Source organism: Humulus lupulus, chromosome 2 (assembly GCF_963169125.1).
Source record: "Humulus lupulus chromosome 2, drHumLupu1.1, whole genome shotgun sequence".
Taxonomy (NCBI): domain Eukaryota; kingdom Viridiplantae; phylum Streptophyta; class Magnoliopsida; order Rosales; family Cannabaceae; genus Humulus; species Humulus lupulus.
The window spans coordinates 38,711,233-38,735,739 of record NC_084794.1 but is presented as its reverse complement, the minus strand read 5'-3'; the positions used below and the strand labels follow the sequence as shown (position 1 = coordinate 38,735,739).

The 24,507-nt window shown below is 36.6% G+C and overlaps 4 protein-coding genes across 6 annotated transcripts; 1 reads left to right on the top strand and 3 right to left on the bottom strand.

Moving 5' to 3' along the window:
• The first annotated feature begins 659 nt into the window (after positions 1-659).
• LOC133814166 (protein MOR1-like) lies at positions 660-2,686 on the top strand. Its single transcript, XM_062247161.1, has 5 exons — positions 660-1,601; positions 1,731-1,806; positions 1,929-2,243; positions 2,327-2,476; positions 2,636-2,686. Exons 3-5 carry the CDS (start codon positions 2,118-2,120, stop codon positions 2,684-2,686), a joined length of 327 nt encoding a protein of 108 aa, XP_062103145.1. The 5' UTR covers positions 660-1,601; positions 1,731-1,806; positions 1,929-2,117.
• A 1,359-nt stretch (positions 2,687-4,045) lies between these two features.
• Positions 4,046-5,329, bottom strand: LOC133815978 (uncharacterized). 3 transcript variants are annotated; one of them, XM_062248721.1, is made up of 4 exons: positions 5,103-5,325; positions 4,696-5,006; positions 4,453-4,617; positions 4,195-4,380 (listed from the first exon to the last, which is right to left on the bottom strand). In XM_062248721.1, the coding sequence occupies exons 2-4, from the start codon at positions 4,977-4,979 to the stop codon at positions 4,272-4,274; spliced, it is 558 nt and encodes a 185-aa protein (XP_062104705.1). In that variant the 5' UTR covers positions 4,980-5,006; positions 5,103-5,325; the 3' UTR covers positions 4,195-4,271. The 3 variants fall into 3 exon arrangements, with proteins under 3 accessions (XP_062104706.1, XP_062104705.1, XP_062104704.1); XM_062248722.1 differs by lacking the exon at positions 4,195-4,380 and adding an exon at positions 4,046-4,188 and having other exon boundaries at positions 4,696-5,329; XM_062248720.1 differs by having other exon boundaries at positions 4,696-5,325.
• On the bottom strand, positions 4,984-5,722 carry LOC133814165 (uncharacterized). Its single transcript, XM_062247160.1, has 3 exons — positions 5,438-5,722; positions 5,103-5,334; positions 4,984-5,006 (listed from the first exon to the last, which is right to left on the bottom strand). Exons 1-3 carry the CDS (start codon positions 5,720-5,722, stop codon positions 4,984-4,986), a joined length of 540 nt encoding a protein of 179 aa, XP_062103144.1.
• A 2,269-nt stretch (positions 5,723-7,991) lies between these two features.
• Positions 7,992-9,446, bottom strand: LOC133814164 (uncharacterized). Its single transcript, XM_062247159.1, has one exon. It carries the CDS (start codon positions 9,444-9,446, stop codon positions 7,992-7,994), a length of 1,455 nt encoding a protein of 484 aa, XP_062103143.1.
• Between the last annotated feature and the right edge of the window lie 15,061 nt (positions 9,447-24,507).

Sequence of the window (24,507 nt, the reverse complement as noted above, 5' to 3'; positions counted from 1 at the left end):
ACAAATGAAAGTGGTGGCAAGAACTTTTACTCTGTTCTGGGATAGATTTAGTACCAAAACCAATATAAATGTCTGCTTCTATGTTGGTTTTCTGCTAGCATGAACTGAAGTCTTTATAATGCATATGCAGGGATTTGACTATTTATTTAATGACTTGGTGCAGGATCTAAATAGATTTATTGATGAGAAGAGTGAAAGCAAAGGAGAAAAAATTTAGCGGGTATCCCTCTATTTTTCTCTTATTTTTCTTTTCTCTTTATTTTTTCATTTTATCAAACAACTCATTATCTTTCTCTTTATTTTTATGCATCGATTTCTTCAGTAATTTATCAACAAACAATGAGTACATTGACATAATAGATTTTGAACTTGTAGTAACATATTCTTGAGAAATTTCTCTTGCCAAATTCCTATTTAAATAAAAATAAACCATTATGATTGATAATCTGAAATGATTGCTATTGAAACTGAAAGTTGAAACAACCTTAAATCATGTTGTCAACAGTAAAAACATAGGAGAAACTGTAATTGAAACCAGCTTTAAGCATGTTGCCAACAGTAAAATCATAAAAGAAATCATATTAAACAGATTTAAAACTTGTTACACAACAGCGAACACTTTTTGTGAAGCTGTAGGTCCTGGATTTACTTTTGAAAGAGCAAGTCTTACATTTAAATCATTTCTGTAGAGAAGTTTGTTTGCACTTCTCTTGTGAACTTCTGAAGCAGGGATGAAACATATTAGGTTCTAAATTGATTGGAACTTGTATTTCTTTTCTTTGATTGCTTTTTTTATTTTTTATAATCCAATAAAAGTCAAGGAATTCTTTGTATTGTAGCTTTACAAGATACTGAAAGAGCACAAGAATCCCAAGGTTGTTAGCGAGGGGCTACTGTGGATGGTTTCAGCAGTGGAAGATTTTGGCATCTCACATTTGAAACTTAAGGTTTGGAGTTATATTTGGGCCCTTTTTTTTTTTTTGCTTTGTCTAATTGTTAGTTAATAATTACCATATTCAGCTATTAAAGGAATTGATATATTTTGTTTTACAGGATTTAATTGATTTTTGTAAAGATACTGGACTACAGTCAAGTGCAGCAGCTACTAGAAATTTTTCTGTCAAGCTTTTGGGTGTTTTGCATAAATTTGTCGGCCCAGGTTGATACTCATTTTATTTGAATTGTCCACACACCTCAATTTCCTTTTAAATATTTAGTTGAACTGCTCCCAAACATTGATTTTTTTTTTTATAATTAATTTGTAACACCCTCCCACCCCTTTTCTTTTGTAGATATTAAAGGGTTTCTTTCTGATGTTAAACATGCACTTCTTAGTGCACTGGATACGGAGTATGAGAAGAATCCATTTGAGGTGCTCCAACTTAATCATTCAAGATGCATGTATTGTTCATTTTTGTTTATTTGTTACTGATGTATTCCTATATCTTATCTAGGGTGCAGCAGCAGCTCCAAAGAGAACTTTTAAATCAGCAGAACCTACATCTGCATCTTCTGGTGGACTAGATGGCCTGCCATGGGAAGATATTAGTGGGAAGATTACACCTACCCTGCTTAAAGGCTTAGAAAGTACTGATTGGAAGGTAATATTTTGATCATAATTAATGTTTTTAGGGATGGAGCCTGACACCTGCATGCTGCTGGAAGGTCCAAAGGGGAGATATTTAGCAGCCATTGTAGTGTTTTGATGTTTTGTATTTTCTGCTTTCTAGGCTCGCTTGGAGTCAATTGAAGCTGTGAATAAAGATTTGGAAGAGGCTAACAAGCGCGTCCAACCCAATGGAACTGGTACATTCTATCATGTGTTTAAATTCTCTCTCCCTCTATTGTTATTATTTATTATTGTACATGCTATTCAACCTCCTTTATATCCTCCCATTTGTTAATTATTGTTTAATGTTTATTTTCAGCTGAATTGTTTGGTGCTCTAAGGGGTCGTCTAGGTGACAGCAACCAAAATTTAGTCATGGCAACATTGACATGCATTGGCAATGTTGCATGTGCAATGGGTCCAGCTGTTGAGAAAGCAAGCAAGGTTGATTTCTAATTCATGATCGCTAATTTTATGTAGTGTACTCTTTAAATTTGAATGTGAGTGTATGGATTTCTTTCAGGGCATTTTAGCAGATGTTTTGAAATGTTTGGGTGACAATAAAAAGCATATGAGGGAATGCACATTGAATACTTTAGATTCTTGGCTCTCTGCTGTTCATCTTGATAAAATGGTAAGTTTTTTTTTTTTTGCTCTACGCTGTGGAAGCTGTTTAGTTTTTTTGTCTCAGGTGGCATGATTGTATACTTCTTGCAGGTTCCTTACATTGCAGCAGCTTGGACAGATGCAAAACTTGGTGTGGAAGGGTGCAAAGATCTTTTTGAGTGGTTGTCAAAACAACTATCTGGGTTAACTGAATTTCCTGATGCTGTACAGCTACTAAAGCCAGCTTCCTCTGCTCTGACGGTAGTTCTGACTTGTCAAAAACAGTGAAATATTCTTTTTACTTGTTTGCATTGCTAGAATATTTCCATGCTAACAATAATATGCATAGAGATGTAAGAATCATGATGCCAGTTCCCTTTCCATTGTTTCTGGTTATGAGTTTATGAAATTTTAATCCAGGATAAATCATCAGATGTTCTATTTGAGAGCCTTAAATACTTAGTTTTTTAGGGCACACGAATAGAATGTCTGCGAGCCCTAAAAGAATGTTTTTAGGGCTCGCGGTGCATGCCCTAAAAGAATGTCCGCGTGTCCTAAAAGATCCTGTTGAGTGCCTTTAAGTAAGGTTTTTAGGGCCCTCTTCACGTGCCCTTAAAAGTTATATTTTTTAATTTTTAAAAAAATTATTTATTTTTATTTTAAATTAAAAATTATGATTTAAATGAAACATTTATATAAAAATATGAAAAATTATTGATTAAAACACTACTACAAAAATGGGCTTTCCCGACAGTTTTTAACTGTCGCTATTGAGCAACGACGACAGTCGAATAACTGTTGTATTTGCCTATGCCGGCATAGGGTAGCTACGCCGATAGTTATTAGGTGTCTTCGTTGCTGGCAACGCCGACAATTATTTGGTGTCGTTGTTGCTGGCTACGCCGATAGTTATTAGGTGTCGCCGTTGCTGGCTATGCCGACAGTTGTTAGGTGTCACCGTTGCTGGCTACGCCGACAGTTATTAGGTGTCGCCGTTGCTGGCTATGCCGACAGTTATTAGGTGTCGCTGTTGCTGGCAACGCCGACAGTTAATAGGTGTCGCCGTTGCTGGCTACGCCGACAGTTAATAGGTGTCGCCGTTGCTGGAAACGCCGACAGTTATTATGTGTTGGGATTGGTTGTCTATGGTGACAGTTTTTAACTATCGCAAAGTTTCCACACCAGAGGACATTGCAAATATGTTGTCAATGCCCCCTGGTTTCAAAATCAACGTAGCAATTGCAGTAAAAGAATGCACATCAAAGATTAAATTAAATTAACATTAGTAACATTAACTTTACATTTGATTAGTTATAACACTTTCTAAGTTAAAGAAATACATAGTTCCAAAAAAGTTTGTCATAAAATGAATATTTAGCGCAATATACACCTCCAAAAGCTAAATTAACTACATATAATTTGTTAGATTGATTCTGTATTTGATTAGTTCTAACAATTTCTAATAAAAGAAATAAAAATTTCAAAAAATGATTAAATCCCCTCACATAGGTACTATGCAAGCATGCCATCATTTAGCGAGTTGCGGTAGAATATATTTTGCCCACTCTTCTTGAACTTCATTAAGTTCTGCGTCAGTATATGGTAAATCTGAATTGAACTGCAAATAAATTATAAGTTACATGTCAAATATATATGAAATTAAAATATAACTTTATTAAAGTTAAAAGGTAAACACATTTAATTATTACATTATTCGATAGATATGCTTTGGTTCTTCGTTGTGAAATGAGATCCCTAGCATACTTCATGCAGTAGATACCGCACTCTGTGGTTTTTGGTTGTTGTTGGAACTGTTAACATAGACAAATGTAAAAATATATTACATATACTTGTTAGTATACTTATAATTTAAATCTTATGTTTTATAAAGTTGAATGTTACTTACTTTTGGACTATAATACTTTAGACTTACAACTCTTTTTCCTTTTTCTGTATCATATAGCGTGAAAGCACTATACATAATAAAAGTTTTTTAATTAGCAAACAAGTACTATTAAAAAGATAATATACTTTAAGGAATGAAACTTATATAAACTTACAGCCTAACTATATTTTTAATCTCAATGCGTAATTGAAGGTTAATGGGATCCAAGAACGCCACTGAATGTGAGTGAGGTTGAAATAGCAATAACATCCAATGTTCACTAGAAAACAAACAATCAAATATTTAGAAGATGACTATGAACTTAACATTTCAAAACTCAATATAAACTTACTTGTTATTCCAGGGACAAATAAGGAACTGCTTCTCGCCCATTTGAATGAATCGGTCTTTAAGTTCTTGGGCACGCTTATTCTCATGACCTACACTAACTTCACCTGGATGCTGAAATGCGTACAAATGATCCAACCCATTGGTATGTAGTATATCATCCAACAACCTAGAAATTAATCATATTTAATTATAAAAGACATGTATATAATTCAAACTTTAAATTATAAAAGACATGAACATATACCTCAAATACAATATCATTGGAGTTTGCCCAATCTTGTCCATATTGCAAAATTGCGTCACATCATCCTTGAAAAGCGTAGCAATCGTGTTGTATCCAAAAACATGCGATGGGATATTAATCTTCTTGTGGTAGTCATTATCCCATGGTGATACAAACTTCAATAAAGAGGTCAAATTACTTGACATAGATGCCGAATCATTGTGAGAGATTGACACTACCTCCTGTGTCAATGGCTCTACACGCGGAGGCTTTGGGGGCTGTGGATGTTGAGTGGAAGGTATCATTGCCTCAATATCTTCTTGCTTTCTCTTCTGCTTATGACCCAAGGAAAAGTTAAAATAAAATAAATTTCAAAATAAAAGAAGTTAGGCGATAAAAACTTATAGACATTACCTGTCCCTGCTCACTTTCGTCGATAATAAGATGTTTATGCCATGCTACTGGTACCCCAACTGCTTGACCTACCAAAGTGATCCCTACATTCAAATTAGGAAATTGTAGCCTAGCCATCTCATCGTGGGCTACCTCAACGACTACACGAGCAACTTCTTTAGGCATCTTTTTTCCATGGATATCTGTACTATCAGTCTTAAGGATGTATCTCGATGCAACTATGTTGTCTCTCGTTTTGATAGCAAGCTTGCATTTAATATGTTGCGTTAGAAAGAAATAATTAATATAGTACAATAGTGAAATTATTAAGCATTAACATTTGCTAAGTTGATTATGGTAATAAGAATACCTCATGCATAGTTGGTGGAACTTGTGGTTCTGGTGGAGTAATCATTGGTTGAACATGTGGTGGTGGTGGTGGTGGTGCTAGTATTGGTGGAACAAGCACTTGTTGAACATGTGGTGCTAGTGGTGGTGGTGGTGGTGCTAGTACTGGTGGAACAACCTCTTGTTCAACATATGGTGCTAGTGGTGGTGGTGGTGGTGATACATTAGAGGCTGCTCTTCCCACACAAGAACCAGATGCATGCGATGACTCACCGATATTGCTATGTGTCGATCTAAATTGCTCCATCAATTGATTTAATTTCTCCTCAGTTCGACAGTTCATCTCATCCGATTGTCGAAGTTGCTCTTCCACCCTATTAATGCGGTTATCTTCAGAAGTAGATACTTCGAGCTGACTTTTTCTCTTAGGCTTTGGTGTCTTAAAAAATTGTGTAGGGGTGACACCTTTAGGCATCCCCCTAACACGTCCAGAATGCTCAGGGGTGCCCAAAGCCAATGTTAGGACATCTTTGGATCCTTCCACCACCAAAGTTCCTTCTGCTACCTTTTGTTTGTAGTCAACCTATATACAAAATCAAATTAGTTAATAATTAATACGAACATCCATTTAAAAATGTTAATTAGTAAAGAAGTAAAATTATACTCACAATCTTCTCCTTAATTGATGCTACATCCTCAGTTGACTCTCCTTTTTTATCCTTTCTTATCCTTAACCACATATCAGCTCTATCAAAATCTGTTAGTTCGTGGCCTAATTCTGCTTGAAGTTGTTGCTCTATCTGTTTGTAACCACCCCGTCCTGTGCGGTGATTGTATTTGTTCTGTGCCCGTGCACCTTGTTTCTTTTTTCTTAGCTTAGCCCATTGAGGAGATAATCTCTTAGCAACGAATCCTTCCCAATCATCTTGTTTGATCCAGTTACTCCATGCATCTGGTGGATGGGCAAGGAGTTCAGGAGCTTTTTCTTTGTACTTTTCAACTTTATTTTTTGTTAGCCAACTCTTCCAATCTCTCCATCGGTCCCCGACTTCACTCAAAACTTTAGCTTTAGATGTGGCCTGTACATCGAATGACTCCTACATAAATAAAAATAATAATTAATCAATTAATAAACAACTATATATGTTCATTCATATACAAGTTAATAAAATTTAAAAACTTACATTAATTTCCTTCCAAATTAGCGCTTTAGTTTCATTTGGGACCAACCTCCAGTCATCGATATTCAAAGGAATGTGACAACGTGCCAACACTCCAATACGACTTGCCATCTTTGTTGCCCCCTTTCCAATTGATATTCCCAATTGATTATACTCTACCACTAATTTTCGACCCTCACTTATAGCCTTTATGACGCCAGCACAAACTGTTTTGCCCCTATATATCTTCGAAATTTTAACTTCTTGTGGGATTTCACTCATCTCATCATTGTCATCGCCAAATGGGTCAACATCATCATCAGATAAAGGGGGATCCATACTTGTGTGCCTACATTTGAAGAATAATAAAAGTTAGCTCACAAAGTATTGCATTGGTTTCCCACCAAAGGTTTATAAAACAAAATGCAAAGTACCTTGTTCTAAGAGTGTTTTCATGTAAAACCCACTTAATTTGTCAAGTAACACTTAATTTTCAAACCATAAACCTTCACCATCCTCACGTAAACCAATGTTTGCATCCTCAATGGTGACATCAGGAAGTGGTGCGTCAAGCACAAAAGTTTCTTGTTCGAGTAAAACTTCGCTGTTGTGAGATTCTTTTAGGTGATAGTCTTTTGGTTGGCTTGTTAACACAACTGACCAACGAGAATCTAAAGGATCAGTGACATAGAAAACTTGCTTGGCTTGAGACGCCATTATAAATCGGTCAGATTTGTGCCCCATTCGATTCAAGTCAACCAATGTAAATTCGAAGTTCTCTTGTTTAACCCCGCTATCACTCTTCACCCAATCACATAAAAAAAGAGGAATTCGAACATTTATATAATCTAAATCCCAAATTTCTTTGATAACTCCATAGAATGTCATATCACATTCTATGGGATTTTTATCTTTGGAACTAGATACTTGAAAATTTTTGGCAACAATGCTAACACCATAATTTTGTGTCTTTCTACTATTATCACGATCCATTGTGTTAAATTTAGTACCATTTATATAATAAGATTGATATTTAATCACATTAAATGTAGGGCCTCGTGATATCCATTTTAATGATTCTGACACTGTATTAGGTGTTTTACGTAATTCAATTAGGACTTACAAACAAAAATTAAAAACAAATCAGATATATAAAATATAAAAATATCATCCTAACTTAAAACTAGGCCCACGAAACACAAAAAAATAATTTTTTACCTGATTTTCTAACCATGTGCTAAATTTCGATAATGTTCATCTTGTAGCCATTTTTGATTCTTCGACTTAGTTGGATAGGAGCTTTTGATCCAATTGAAATGCTCCCTTGAAAATAGAGTGATCCAAACTTCATTATTGTTTTCAAAGTTAACTACTTATATCTTTAAATTGTTCAAAAGAATTAGAATTAAAAGTATCTTACTCGATGTAAGGTTGAACGTCGTTAATATTTTGTAAGACTAAGCGATGAGCTTCATCTCGATCAACTTGATTTATTTCTGAAACTACACCACCTCTTCCACCTTTACTAATTTCAATCTCAATTCGAGATGGATATGCCCCAACACTTGAAACACTTGACAAGTAATCTGAACAAAACTCCATTGCTTCTTCAACGATATAAGACTCAACAATGCAACCCTCAGGCCTGCTTCTATTTATAACATAACCTTTTAAAATCTTCATATACCTTTCAAAAGGGTACATCCATCTTAAATACACTGGTCCACACAATCTCACTTCTCTCACCAAATGAACTGTTAGGTGAACCATAATATCAAAAAAAGAAGGTGGAAAGAATTGCTCCAACAAGCACAAAGTGTATATGATTTCTGATTCAAGTTTGTCCAACTTAGAAACATCTACCACTTTACAACAAAGAGATTTACAAAACAAGCAAAATCTTGTGATGGCATTCCGAACCTTTTTGGGTAAAACAGAACGAATACCAATTGGTAGAATATGTTGTAAAAGTGTATGATGATCGTGAGATTGCAACCCAACTAAATTCAAGTTTTTCATATCTATCAATGTCGAAATATTGGAGGAATAACCTTCTGGAACTTTCACATTGGCCAAACAATGACAAATTCCTCGTTTCTCTTCATTATTCAAGGTATAACAAGTTGGTGGTAAAAATGTTCGTTTCTCACCAACCTTTGGTGCTAAATTTGTACGCACACCCATATCTTTTAAATCTAGTCGAGCATTAATTCCATCCTTACTCCGTCCAGGAATATTCAACAATGTACTAATAAGGCTATCAGACACATTTTTCTCAATATGCATGACATCCAAGTTATGACGTAGGACCAAATGCTCCCAGTATTCAAGCTCAAAGAATATAGACTTCTTCTTCCAACAAACCTTAGGATCAATTTGAACCTCCTCACCATTTTCACATCCTCTCTTTCTTTTCATGCTCTGTTTGTGCTTTCCTTGTTTGAATTGGACTTTATTCAGCTTTTCAACCAATTGTCTTCCAAATAATGGTTGTGGAGCCATTGCAAACTCTTGTGAACAATTGAATGGGTTTTCCCATGTTCGGAAGACATGATCGCGGGGTAAGAACTTTCTGTGTCCCATGTAACAAATCTTTCTAGAGTGCTTCAAATATTGAGAACATGTGTTCTCTTCACAGATAGGACATGCCTTGTACCCTTTCACACTAAACCCGGATAGATTGCCTAACGCAGGAAAATCATTAATGGTCCATAACAACACAGCTCTAAGTTTGAACTCTTCCTTCCTATATGCATCATAAGCATCAACACCTTCATACCATAGAGTGCTTAAATCATCAATAAGAGGAGCTAGATATACATCAATATCATTTCTGGGTTGTTTAGGACCTGATATCAACAATGTCAACATAGTAAACTTCCTCTTCATACACAACCATGGTGGTAGATTGTAAATGGCAAGCATAACAGGCCAACAACTATATTTACTACTTAGGGAAGTATGTGGATTAATTCCATCAGCAGAAAGGCCTAAACGAATATTTCTAGGTTCGTTACCAAACTCGGGCCATTTCCAATCTAGTTTTAAAAGATTTTAATAATTTTTATAAATATATATTTACATAATTTAGTTATATTTGTAAAATTATACTTTTCATTAATTATAATTTTTTATTTGAATTTTGGCGACATTTTATGACTGTCGACATTGGAATTTTATTAACTGTCGGCGTTGGGGTCAATAGCGACACCTATTAACTGTCGGCATTGGTCTCGAATTAACTGTCAGCGTTGAGCTCAATAGCGACATATTTTAACTGTCGGCATTGGTCTAGAATTAACTGTCGGCGTTGGGGTCAATAGCGACACATTTTAACTGTCGGCATTGGTCTGGAATTAACTGTCGGCGTTGGGGTCAATAGCGACAGTCAAAAGCAACGGTGACAGTTATTAGTTGTCGGCGTTGGTCTCTATGCCTACAGTTTTTAATTGTCGGTGTAGAGTCCCACTAAGCAACCACGACAGTCAACAGAGTTGATTGTCGTGGTTGGGTGTCGGGAAAGCCCAATTTTGTAGTAGTGAAATAACAAAACTTACACAAAGTATTTACAAATCTAATAAAACAAAATTTGGAACAAATATAACACTACTACTTGACTCAAAAATCATATAGTCTTGTCTATAAACATAATCGTTTTGACCTTAAAAATATATAACTAGATTGACAAAGCAAATAATTACCACTAGAAAAAGAATCCTTTACTCCAATAAAAATTACAAATAAAATAAAACACTAAATTCATTGTCAAACAACATATCTTTCTTTTTCTTGTGTTCGTACTCACCCTCGTCACCAATAGTCTTTCTAAAGTAAGGATTGGCTGCCATGAATTTCTTTATAAAATCATCCCAGAAACATGAAAAATCACATTATAATACACCAAACATGAAAAATTATAACTAGATTTTTATTGTTGTTTATATATAAGTTTACTCACAATTGTTACACAACTCTCTTACTACCAATGTCTCAGTCCAAGTGAGACAACATATTTATTGCGATATCATTTATAAGAGAATTGTCATTAAAATTTTGAAGATAAAATATTGAAGTATAAAAGTAAATCAAACAGAAATCGGACAACATATCCCCTAATTTACTAGCATTGCCATCTGTCACAATCAACACAAACAATTCAAACAAATCAAACAACACACAAGTTTCCATCCATTTATCACCGCAGCATACAAAATTCTCAGAACTTACTTCACTAATACATGCAAGTTTTCAACATTCCGTTATCACTGCAACACACAAAATTCTCATAACCTACTTCACTATGGATGAATATCTAAGATATCTAAACTCCACTAAAGTTATATAATTTATATTAAAAAGAAAAAAAATCAAATACAACATACCTCTCGCAAGTCAACTACTAATCCAATGCTTTAAGACCAATCGAAATATTAACCTACACATTAACATCAACATTATATTTAATTTTGTAAAATTTCACATAAATATAATTTAAATAATAAATCATGTATTTACTTTTTGACACCTTCTCATTAACCCAACAATAAAATATCTACAAATATTGTTTTGATGACAACTTTTCAAAACCTAAATAACACTTTTATTTTTTTTTGTTAATTAGTGTCATGATTTAATGAGAAAATAAAACTAATAACAAGTATTTTTTTCAAGAATAATCATCTATATATATATATCATACATTATTAGAATTAAACTAATAATAATAACTCATAGTATAACAAAAAAGATTATAATTAGTTGAAAAATAAATAAATAAAAATAAATTATTATTTATTATAAAAATAAAAATTTAAAGAATGTGTTACATATATATAAATATCTATATTATATATATAATTACTATAATTTTCAGATTTTTAGAAATAAAAAAGTCAAACATCATCCCCACATAATATCTCAAAACCATATGAAATTGGTAATCTATACCCTAAAAATATAAAACATAAAACAAAATATACCCAAAATAAAATTCAATACAATATACATAATTTAAATAGAAAATTTAAATATAAATAATTATTAATAAAAAAAAATACCTGCCCAACGCCACCACCTGAGCCCAGCTCTTGCCGCCATCGCCCACCACCTGAGTCGTCGTCCTTGCTGTTGTCACCCACCACCCGACCTCAGCCAGCCCCGCCCCAGCCCAGTCGCCGCCAACCCACACCCTGTGTCGTCGACCACCACCCGACCCCCAGCCCAGCCTAGCCCCGAGCCCCCTAGTCGTCGACCCAACCCAGCCCTCCTTGCCCGAGCCCATGCGCCGTCGACCTCGCCCCTGCGTCGTCGACCACCACCCGACTCCCGAGCCTCTCCTTGCACCGTCCTAGCCCAGCCCTGTGCCGTCGACCGAGCCCCCTGTCGCCATTGATCCAGACCCAGCCCCTAGCCCTTTGTCGTTGTCGACCCAGACCCAGCCCCCTTCTCCTCTTCTTTTTCTTTGTGTTTTTTAAATTTGAAAAATTAATAAACCCTAAACTACTTAATTATAACTTAAAACCCCAATTAATTAAGTGTGTATATTATGATAGAAATATTTTTATAGTCATTTATCAATAAGATGTGTTGGTGAAATGGTAAAGGCTTAACTTGACTTATATGGCGAGGGTTTGAAACTTGGTAACTCCATATATATTATTTAAAAAAAAAATCAAAATTGTAAAGATGAGATTCGAACCCTAGACCTACAGTAAGCAAAATAGGTAGTAAAACACCACACCAAACTCTATTTCATGACATATATGTACTAGTTAAAATTTTATTATTACTAAAAATTCTGCAATTACTCGCAACGCGAGCCCTAAAAAATCCAAGAAGTGTTTATTAAAAAAATAAATCAAACTTTTAGGACACGCATTAGTTTTTAGGGTTAAAGAATTCTTTAAGGGCTAGCAATGCGAGCCCTAAAAAGTCCAGGAGGTATTTGTTAAAAAACAAATCAAACTTTTAGGGCACGCATCAGTTGTTAAGGCTCGTGGAGGATACTGTAGACGCTCAGTATTCCGCGCCCATAAAAGAACCAAGCACCGCGAGACGGCCCCGAGTGCCCAAGCTCACAGCCCAACAGCATCGGCCTCGCGTGGCCTCGCGTCCGAGCGAGGCCCCACCTCCTCCTGGTGCACGCCCCGCCTCGCGTCAGAGCGAGGCCCCTGCTGCGCGCCCCGCCTCACATCCGAGCGAGGCCCCTGATGTGCGCGCGCCCTGCCTCACGTCCAAGCGAGGCCCTTGGTTCGCTCCGCCTCGCGTCCGAGCGAGGCCCCTGCTGCGCGCCCCGCCTCGCGTCCGAGCGAGGCCCCCTGATGTGCGCAATCCCCGCCTCGCATCCGAGCGAGGACCTTGGTGCGCTCCACCTCGCGTCCGAGCGAGCTCCCGCCTCGCGTCCGAGCGAGGCCCCCTGATGTGTGTGCGCCCCGCCTCGCGTCCGAGCGAGGTTCTTGGTGCGCTTCGCCTTGCGTCCGAGCGAGACCCCTAATGTGCGCACACCCCGCCTCGCGTCCGAGCGAGGCCCCCTGATGTGCGCGCTCCCCGCCTCGCATCCGAGCGAGGCCCTTGGTGCGCTCCGCCTCGCGTCCGAGCGAGGCCCCTGATGTGTGTTCCGCCTCGCGTCCGAGCGAGGCCCCTGATGCGCGCGTGGCCTCGCTGAAGCTCCCTTGGAGTCGCGCCTCGGCACCGTAGCCTCGCACCTCAGCAGATATTCAGCCTCACGCCCGTAGTGAACCACGCTTTCGCATGGCCACGTGAGAGGAAGAAGGCTTTGTGAGCAGCAAGGGAGCCGCGTCGTCAGTAGGCCCTCCAAGGGGGCCTCGCAAAGGAGTAAGAGACACGCCACCTGGTAGCCACACGAGCGGAACCATGCACCAAGTGAGTCGCACCACCAAGGGGGTCACAAGGAGGGCGTTTCGCCACGCCTCCTTAGACATCCATCAAGGCCACATGCCTATCGCCTAGGCTTGTGGGTGACGTCGGGGTGCCTCAGGCATCTCGTGCCAAGGGCCCGAGATCTCCACCTCACGCCAGGGCCATAACACACACCAAGGGTCCCATCCCTTACACCTGGAGACCCCTATGCTTAGGAGATCCAGTACGAGTCGAATGGGACATACTTGTACGACCTAGTACTAAGTACGGATACCAGTGCCAGTGAGACTGCTGGGGTAAGAATCATGGTTCGTACGTCTACGACCATGGGTCAGAGCCGACACCACTACCTCCTGCGCCACTACGCCTGCCGCCACTCATCAGACAGGGGTACAGACAAGTAGTGGAGGCATTCTCCTGACACCTGCTCCTGTGCTGGATGTACGACCACAACCTCTGGAGTCACCCCCCTGACATAGTACTTATGTACCCTATGGTCTCCTGGACCACTATGTACCTAAGGCCATTAGAGCCTACTATAAAATGAACTCTAAGACCACCTGAAAGGGGGTTGGAAATTTGACTGTAGCAGAGGTTTGAGTGTGAATGAAAGACAGAATTCTCCATTATTGTTCTATCCCAGTTCTTGAGTTATTGTTCAAGTTTTTACAGTTTTCCGATTAGTGATCTCAATTTGATAATTTTTCCATCTTAACTTCGTTGACGAGTTCTCACCGTCAACAGATACACATCAATTTTTAGGGCTCGTGAATTCTTTGCGAGCCCTAAAAAGATCAGGAGCTGGTTTTAGGTCTCACATCTAGGCGAGTGCCCTAAAAAATTAACCTAAAAGGGTGTTTTTGTAGTAGTGTTAGATGAATAAAAATAATCAAGGATAAGCCTAGGAAGTCTAGAACCTTCCCTCAGATGCTAGGATCTCGTATTACTCAATCAAAGTGGTTTAAACAACTTTAAGTGTGCTTAAAATGTGCAAAAATGTGGTTTAGTACATCAGCGTAAGTAGATATATTGCCTATGCTTTTACGGAAAAATACGTCGACTTTGCATGAACGAAACCATGGACCCTTGAGAATATAGTGCATGTGATATATCGGCTCCAATGGTCACTTTTGAAGCTCCGTGGAATCCGAAGCTAGAAATAGCCCTCAACACCTTGGACTTGTTCTTGAACGATTTTTCAGGGCATTTTTTGAGCGGAAAATCCCATTTTTATTCATTTATTTATTCAATTTAATGGGAGTTAGTTTCACTCCTTGAACTCTATAAATAAAACCCTTCACTCAACCATTTTCATCATCTTTCAAACACTTTTCAGAGCCTCCATGCTGCTATTTTCGTTCTGGAGAGAAGCACTAGAGTTTTGAGGTTAAAGCTTTCAAATCTAAGATTTTCTAAACACTTAGGAAGTAAGCTATAGTGTGATTTTGGTGTTTGAGGTATAGATCGAAGCCCTAAGCTATTTAAGGTACTCTTAATCTTCAGGTTTAGTCCATTTCTATTCTTCTTATTTTTTTTCTTTTAGTTCAATCCTAACTCATTATAATGACTTTTGGTTAGGTGCTCAATTTCTTTGAAACTTAATATTTTCGGTAAGTCTTTGTTTCGATGATTTTAGATCTTCTCTTCATCTTCTTTTCTCTAGGAAACTTATGGTTTTCAATGTTTAGTTTTAGAAGTTTTCGATCCCGCACTTGTCTCCAATATCCCAAATTTGGTAAGGAAAATTAGGTAGTTGAGTTTATGACCTAGTTTTGTGATGTGTATGACCCTAACATTTCAGATACATTAAGAAGATAAGAGTGGCTAGACCTAAGGTGTTCAGAAATGTATGACGGACCTAAGTGATGTCCGGTAGGCTTGGATGCCAAAATTGTATGACAGACTTATGTCTGGGGCTTAATTGCCACCCCTGTATAAGCACTTATCTTTTTATTATACTTGTAATGTTATTATGACCCTATATGACCTATGATTATGACCCATGATTATGACCTAGTATGAATTATGATTATGATCTATGTTATGACCTTTAATATGTTATGATCTTGTATGATTATTAAGTTAGCATTGTTATGAATACTTGTATGAACTTATGATATGTTTATAATGACTATATGAATATATGTTTGCTTGTTTGTATTTTCCTTACTGGGCTTAGAAGCCCACTCGTTATGGTGTTGTTGTGTAGAAAATTGAGGATAGAAGGTCGGTGGCGAGTGGGACCCAAGAGCTTAGTGATGTATTCGTGGGGACCATATAGCCGAAAAATGATCAACGGGCTGATGATTTTATTTTCCAAAGATTTTTCTTTAAAGTGTTCTTTTATTTAATGTTGCTCATTTTATTATGATAAAGACAATTATTTTACTTTTGTAAAACCATGGATCCATTTACTTATTTTAATTTTCATTCAATAAAAGAGCAATGTTATGTTTATGATCCAACGTTGTGTTCTCGATAATTTATAAGAAATTAGGGCATTACAAGTGGTATAAGAGCTAGGTTATATTGGTCCTCAACGTTCTCACAAAATACACACGACAACTACAAAGGACCAACTTCCTTCCAAGTAAGTATACACAATTTTTTAAATATGTTTGTAATGTTTTTCTTGTGTTATTTTCATAATTTAGCTCAATGGACTCAAGTGTGGTTAGAAAAGTTAAAGCGATAAGAAGAATACCAGACCCCGAGTATGAGAATGAGTTTGAGAGAGTGTTTCTTAGAATCAACCGAATTCACAAGGAAATAGAAAAGATTATCGATAGTCATACAACCCTTTTAAAATCACATGAGAAGTTCATTGTTCTCATGCACTCAGCCAAACTACCGTTAGCAGAACCAAGCTTAAGGATAGCATGGAATGAAGTTTTATTTGATAATGATGTACCTATTGAGGATAAATATGACATATTTATGGATAAGTTTGCATGAAATTTTAGAATATTCAAGGATATTATATTACCAAATGGAGAAATAGGAGAAAGGGTTCATTAGTTATCAAACAACCTTAGGGAAGGATTTCTTCATCAAGTTCCTTTTACTTCAAGGTTTATCTACACTCAAGAGGATTATGAGGATTTCACTCAGGATATGCTAGAAGAAGAATCCGATGTGGAGGATTAGATGAACGTAAGAACACATCGTTAAGTTTTATTTTATGTTATTTGTAGAAATTTTTCACTAGTTTGTAATTAATTTCTTATTTTTAATAAAACATGTTATTTTCTTTTATTTTGTTTCATTATTTAGTAAAAGAATTTTGGATTCAATAGAAAGTGTAAGGTTTAAATTCCTCTCTTATGGGTTAGCCCATTTGCTTTGCATTATTAGATTGGATCTAATTAAAATGAATAACAATTAATAAAGCAAGAGTTCAAATTTCTATCTTTTGGGTTCAAGTGGAAGTTAGGGGGCCTTAGTAGTGGGTATGATATACTGAACCTAGCCCTCCTCCATGGAAGATTCAATTGTTAAATCCCATTTACCCGAGTTGGTCTTAATTTTAATAGGGTAGTATTTAATAGATAGATGGACCTAATAGACAGTGATACAATAGACTGAGTTATAAACTCTACTTGTTTTGTTTGTCTTTTACAATTTTTTCTCTTTTGGGGAAACATAAGAGAAACATGGAGCAGGAACAAAGAAGGTCTAAAAGACTAAATGGTCAGGGAAGAGGCCGAGGCAGAGGCTGAGGAAGGGTAAGGGGCGAGGAAGAGGAGTAGCCACCACCCTCGTATATGAAGAATTTCCAGCAGCCCTGGGAGTGACAGAAGCACCCAATATAGCAGAAGAACCAGCAGCTGCTGCTGCCCAAGAAAACTTGGAAAGAGAAAATACTCGTCTTAGGGCAGAGCTGGAGAAGGGAAGAAAAGTTCCAAATAAACCAAGGACAACACCCCTAGCACAATTACTACAATAGGCAGAACCTCATTACGAGGCAGTATATGAATCCTTCAGGAAGCAGCAACCACCAAACTTTGATGGCAGATCTGATCCAGTAGAAGCGAAAGAATGGTTTCGATAGGCATAGTCCATTTTAGAACACATGCGACTAGGAAACGAAGATCTAGTCTCGTGCGCTTCAAGCTTGCTTAAGAAGATGCCCGCATCTGGTGGGACATGGTAAAACAAACTAGGGATATAAACACAAGGACTTAGGATGAGTTCATCCAAGTGTTTAATAAGAAGTATTATAGTCCTGCGATTCTAGCCACTAGGGTGGATGAATTCGTCATGCTAACTCAAGGGAATTCGACTGTAACTGAGTATGTCAGAAAATTTGATCGATTGGCTAAGTTTTCAGCGGACACAGTACCCACTGAGACGCTGAGAATTCAGAGATTTGTGAAGGGAGTAAAACCTATTATAGGTCATGATGTGAAACTAATACGGGGACACTACTGCAAAAAAAGTTTTTTAGGACTAGCATTGCGAGTCCTCTATTTGAGAGCCTTAAAAACTGAGGTTTTGCGAGTCCTAAAAAATCTGGTTGAGTGCCTTTAATTAAGTTTTTAGGACTCACAATGCAAGTCCTAAAAAATCTGGTTGAGTGCCTTTAAGTAATTTTTTAGGACTCGCAACGCTAGTCCTAAAAAATCGGGTTGAGTGCCTTTAAGTAATTTGTGAGTCCTAAAAAATCTCGTTGAGTGTCTTTAAGTAATTTTTTAGGACTCGCTTTGCATGCCCTTAAAAGTAATTTTTTTATAAAAAAAATGCAGCTACAATTTTCATTTTGATTTAAAAATATATATCCCTTTGAGTGTCGAAAATGTATTAAAAGAAATTTGAAAAGAAAATACTAAAAAAATGGCAAAAAAATTTTACGAAAGAAATTTAAAATTTCTGAACATGTATTGTAATTAGCTAGCTATAACATCATTCATTTTGCTCTGACCAATTGTAAAAATGACATTGCCCATTCTTCTCGAACTTCGTCAATTTCTTGAGTAGTATATGGTTTGTCGAAGGTGAATTGAAAAAAAAAAAGAAAACAAAACTTTAATTAGAATTATATTAGTGGTAATAAATTCAAAGCATATATAAAAATTATACTAGATTAATACTATGTAGTTGTATATTTTTTATTACCTGTTTCGACAAGAAATGTTTGATATGAGGGGTATTGATAAGTACATTCTTCATCATCCTCATAACGTAATATCTGCAGTCGATATTGTTTGGTTGTTTACGACACTATATAAAGATTGGTAATACATGTACAATTCTTAGTATTAAATATCTTAAACATCTTTACGTATACATAAACTATACAAATAGAAATATACCGTAGGTTGGAAATACATTACTCCCGATGAGCGTTTGTTGATCTTTTGACGTGCTTTCATTCTTTCTGTGAAATACATCTCAAATGAATCATGGATGGTCTCCTTGATGGCTGTCCTGTTATCTAATGGTGCATTGAGAGGATCGAGAAAACAACAATAATGCCAATTGGGATATAATAAAAATAACATACAATGCTCCCTGTTGAAAGAACAAGTATTACAAAGTTGTTAACTTTAAATTCTATTTGTTTGTATCAACGAAAAGCATAATAATTAAACTTACCCATGGTTATAAGGCATAACTATCCAATCATGCTTTTTAGACGTGCATTATAACATCCTATCACATAAAGCTTGAGCATGACTATCTGCACGAGTCATGGAAGTAGAAACCTTATTCAGATTCATAAACAACAATGATCCTCTCTTTTCCTCGTCTAATAATAGTGTCTGATACAAAATCCTACCAACAAATATAATTAATTAAAAAGAAATCTAAATAGTTGATGAAAGAAAATCCTTACAATAAATATTATTAACTTCATATAGAGCATACCTCATGTAGAAGACAATACATGATTGTCCAATCATCTCATTTCTACAAAATTCAAGTATTTCATCCCGAAATAGAGCAAAGTATTCACAAGAATGGCCAAACACATCAAAGTCAATGGACAATTCAACGACATAATCATATTTAGGTCAATCATTGACAATTTCATATACTTGTCTCAACTTAGGCGACAATGGAGATGGTTGTTGCACCTCTTGTGACAATGAATCCTTAGGCGCCGTTTTGGAACTAGTTTGTGGTGCTAATGGTAGAGAAGTTTTTTTCCCAGCTTGCTTTCCTTTTATTTTCACGACCTCCTAATAAACCCATAACATATAATTAATAATGAAATAAGTAAATAAAAATTTAATAGTCTTAAAAGAATTACCCGTGTCGCTCCATTGAAGATGACTAGCGACTTGGGCCAACGTATCAAACTCCCAATTGCTTGTTTGACTGTATAAATCTCACTGTTAGGGATCGGGTTAACAAGTAGAGCATCAGGTTGGTCAGCAAACTCAATTGCACCGCGATAGTTTTATCCTATGTTTTCTCCATGTATGTCTGAGCTACTAGTAACTAGAATGTATCCCCTACCAACGATGTTGGTGATAGAGCCTAATGCAAATTTGCATTCAATCATTTTATCCTACACATATTTAGATATGTATAAATATGTTATACAAGTTCAAAAATTTAGATTTTAAAAAGATAAAGCTATACCTGATTTGAGCTAGGAGTGGGGATAAACACAGGTGCCTCTTCTGGTTATGGGGGCGGGGGTGCTAGAGGTTGATGCTGTGATTTCGGTGATGCCTGATGAGATGGTGTCACCTGATCTATGGGTGATCCATAGTTTGGCACTGATGCATGAGAAGATCCTCTAAAGCCACTATGTTGTCCTTCCATCTGTTCCATAAATTGTCGCATCATTTCCTCTTGTCTTTTGATCATTTCTTGTTGTTGTTTCATTATTTCTTCTTGTTGACAGTATTTTTCTTCCATCATTGCAAATCGAGCCTCAACTGAGGAAGCCTCAAATTCTTTTCCCTTTTTCTTACTAGATAGTGGGGTTTTCCAGAATTGGCTAGGTGTTACATCGAGCCCAATACCCCTCACTCGCCCTCTGCTCTCAGGGGTGCCTAATGCCATAGTAAGCACATCCTTAGACCCATCAGGTTCAAAATTTCCTTCACTCATGAGCTTAGTATAGTGCTCCTGCAAACAAAACAGAGAAATTTAGTTATTCTCATTAAAAATAAGTAATCCAATCATATAAAATGTAGTACACTTACTATGTTGCGAGCTATGCTTGTTGCCTCGGTACCAACCGGCTCACCTTTTTTGTTAGAATGTCCCACCAATCACAACTGTGACCTGTCGATTTCAGACACCTTGAGTCCAATATTTTTGCTGTTGCAGCCTTTCCAGTGCCAACAAATACCCACCTCGTGACATATGATGGTCGTGTTTATTTTTTTTTCGACGATCTTGATGTATTCTTCTTTTTTTCTTCCAATCATCAGTCATGCGCAAAACATAGAACTCATCCCATTCTGTTTTAGTGATCAACTGTGAGTAACCTCTTGGCATTTTGAACGTCTTGATGGTCAGATTTGCATCAAGTACATCATAGATGCATACCTTAGTCAGATAGGATTTGAATGATCTCCATCGTTTTGCCGCCCTAGACATAATTTTTCTTTTTGCTTTATAGTCTATGTCAAATGTAGCCTACAATTGAAAATAGTATATATCATTAGTCTACATTAAAAATACAAACAACATATATTATAGTGATAGAGAAAATACCTTAATGATTTCCCAAAAATTTTCTTTGTCTGATTTAGGGACTTTATCCCAGCTCGCGTGTGTGATTGAAGCACACCTCTTTATAGTTGATCCGATCATTGATCCCAATTTTGATCTCATTGTATCGATCACTTGTCCATATTCATTGAACTTGATCAGTACCTTAACACCTTCACTTCACATCTTGCCTATGTCGGGCATGGTACATAGTCCCCTAACAGATCTCACATGCACTATAGCATTGTCATCATTCTCCTCCTGAACAACATTATTTTCAAGTCCAGGAAGTGGACAATCATCATCAAAACCTCCTGGATCAACCATGGAAATATCTGAAAAGGAAACGATTATAAACAATGTTAATAGACAATCGTCAACATGATAGGAAAATTAAATATAAAATGAACAAATCCAACCTTTAGAAGAAAAAAAAAAAAGTCAACATTTATCACAGTATATGATCAACCCATACACCGTCACCATCAAAACGCAAAAAAATATCATCGTCATCTACACCATCATCAATAGGGTATTCAGTAAGCTGTGGTTCGGGAATTGTGACAGGTTGTTGAAGGAGTGGTAAGTCATGTACATCATTCTCTTTGTCTCTCCAATCTATCGGTTGAGTAGGAACCACGACTGACCATTGCTTGTCTGATGGATCATTCACATAAAAAACTAGTTTGGCTTGTGTTTCCATTATGAAACGATCATTTTTGTGCCCAATTCTATTTGAATCAACTGAAGTAAAACCTAAATCATCAACCTTTACTCCCTTGTCAGTTTTCACCCAATCACATAAGAAGACTGGCACTCTAGTTGTAGTATAATCTAATTCCCAAATTTCTTGGATTACTCCATAAAATGTTATATTACACTCTACAGGATTTTTGTCCTTTGAACTAGAGATTTGCACAGTTTTTGCTACAATACAAACTCCATTATTCTGTGTGGTTCTTACATTATCTCGTTCCAAAGTATTGAATTGAGTACCGTTGAAGATGTATGATGGGTACTTAAACACATTCAGAGAAGGACCACGAGAAATCCACTTAACTATGTCCAACACATGACACGATGTTTGGGTCACTTCAATTGCAACCTTTGTTAAAAACAAAAAAAATGAAATAATAATTAATAACATGTCATGCAATCAAAACAAAAGATTTAAAATTATTTACTCAAATCAATACCTTGTTCTCTAACCAAGTACTAAACGTACGATAGTGTTCATCTTGGATCCATTTTTGGTTCTTTGACTTAGATGGATATTTTTTCCAAAGCCAAACAAAATGATTCCTTTATAAATGTATACAAAATTAGTATGAATCAATACAAATATCAAAAAAAATGTTTTATGATATCATACTGTCTAAGATAGCCTACTCGATGTAAGGTTGAATCTCATCAATGAATACAAGACAGTGTTCTTCATGTCTTTCATCTTGAGTTATTGAGCATATAACACCACCTTTTCCACCATAACCACCATTAATTTTATTTAATGTAGATTGATCGCCCACGCTTGTCACACCATGCAAGTATTCTGAACAAAATTCAATGGCTTCTTCTGCAATATAGCATTCAACAATACATCCTTCTGGTCTACTTCTATTTCTAACATAACTCTTAAGAATCTTCATGTATCGCTCAAAGGGATACATCCATCTTAAATAAACAGGTCCGCATAGTTTAATCTCTCTAACCAAATGGACTATAAGATGCACCATTATGTCAAAAAAAGGTGGGAAGAATCGCTGTAAGTAACACAAGATTATAGTAATCTCCACTTGTAAATTGTCCAACGTTGAAACATCAATCGTCTTACAACATAAATACTTGAAAAACAAATATATCCGTGTGATTATTTCTCGAACCTTTCTAGGTAGCACACCACGAATAGCCACAGGTAGAATGTGTTGGAATAGGACATGACAATCATGCGATTTCATGCCGACCAAATTCAAATTCTTCATATCCACCAATGTTCTTATGTTTGAAGAATACCCTTCTGGAACTTTAATATTGTATAAACAACTACAAAGTTCTTTTTTCTCATCCTTAGTGAGTGTGTAACAAGCTGTCGGTAAAAATGTTCAGTTAGGGCCAACTTTTGGATGTAGGTATTTTCGCAAGCCCAATGCAGCCAAGTCTTTCCGAGCTTTAATACGTCCTTACTTTTACTAGGAATATTTAACAAAGTTCCTATTAGACTATCACACACATTTTTCTCAATGTGCATAACATCTAAATTATGTCGCAAAAGTAAGTTTTCCCAATATTCAAGCTCAAAGAAAATTGATTTTTTCTTCCAAGGACTTGTAGACTCATCCGCACTAGTCAAACTAACTTCAGTCTTATCCTTGCCAACACTCTTTCCACGACCCTTCTTCTTCTTAATTGGAAAAACAATAGGTTTTCCTACCTTAAACTGAATTACAGATACTTTATTAAGTACTTGATTCCCAGTCAAAGGAACTGGAGCCAAACCAAACTCTTGTTCACCAATGAATGCATTTTTCCAAGTTCTAAAATAATGTCTCTGGGGCAAGAATTTTCTATGTCCCATATAGCACACCTTGTGGGAATGTTTCAAATATTGAGAGAAAGTCTTCTCCTCAAAAATAGGACAAGCTTTGTATCCTTTTACACTGTAACCAGATAAATTTCCATAAGCGGGGAAGTTGTTGATTGTCCATAACAACACCGCTCGAAGGGTAAATTCTTATTTTTCGGTATGTGTCATAAGCCCTAACTCCTTCATTCCATAAAGTTTTCAAGTCATCAATTAGGGGAGCTAAGTAGACATCAATATCGTTACCAGGTTGTTTAGGTCCAGATATCAGCAAGGTCAGTAAGGTAAACTTCCTTTCCATACAAAGCCATGGCAGTAAATTATATATGACTAGCATAACAGGCCAACAATTATACTTACTACTGAGAGAAGTATGAGGATTAATTCCATCTGTAGAAAGAGCTAGAAGAATATTTATAGGTTCATTGGCAAATGAAGGCCATTCAAAATCCACTGTCTTCCACGCTGGTGAGTCAGCAGGATGTCTAAGTCTACCGTCCTTTATTCTCTCATTTGCATGCCAAGTCAATTTCTTATCATGATCAACATTTCGATAAAATCGAATCAAACGAGGAATTAGAGGAATCTACCACAAAAATTTTGCTGGTACTCCTTCCTTAACTTCCTCTAAATTCCTTTTCTTTTTCCATCTGGACACACCACAAGTAGGACACAAATTCGCATCTACAAGGCTATTCTGATATAATACGCAATCATTAGGACAATCATGTATTTTTTCATATTGCAAGCCTAATGAGCACATAGTTTTCTTAGCCTCGTAAAATGATAGGGGCATCTCGT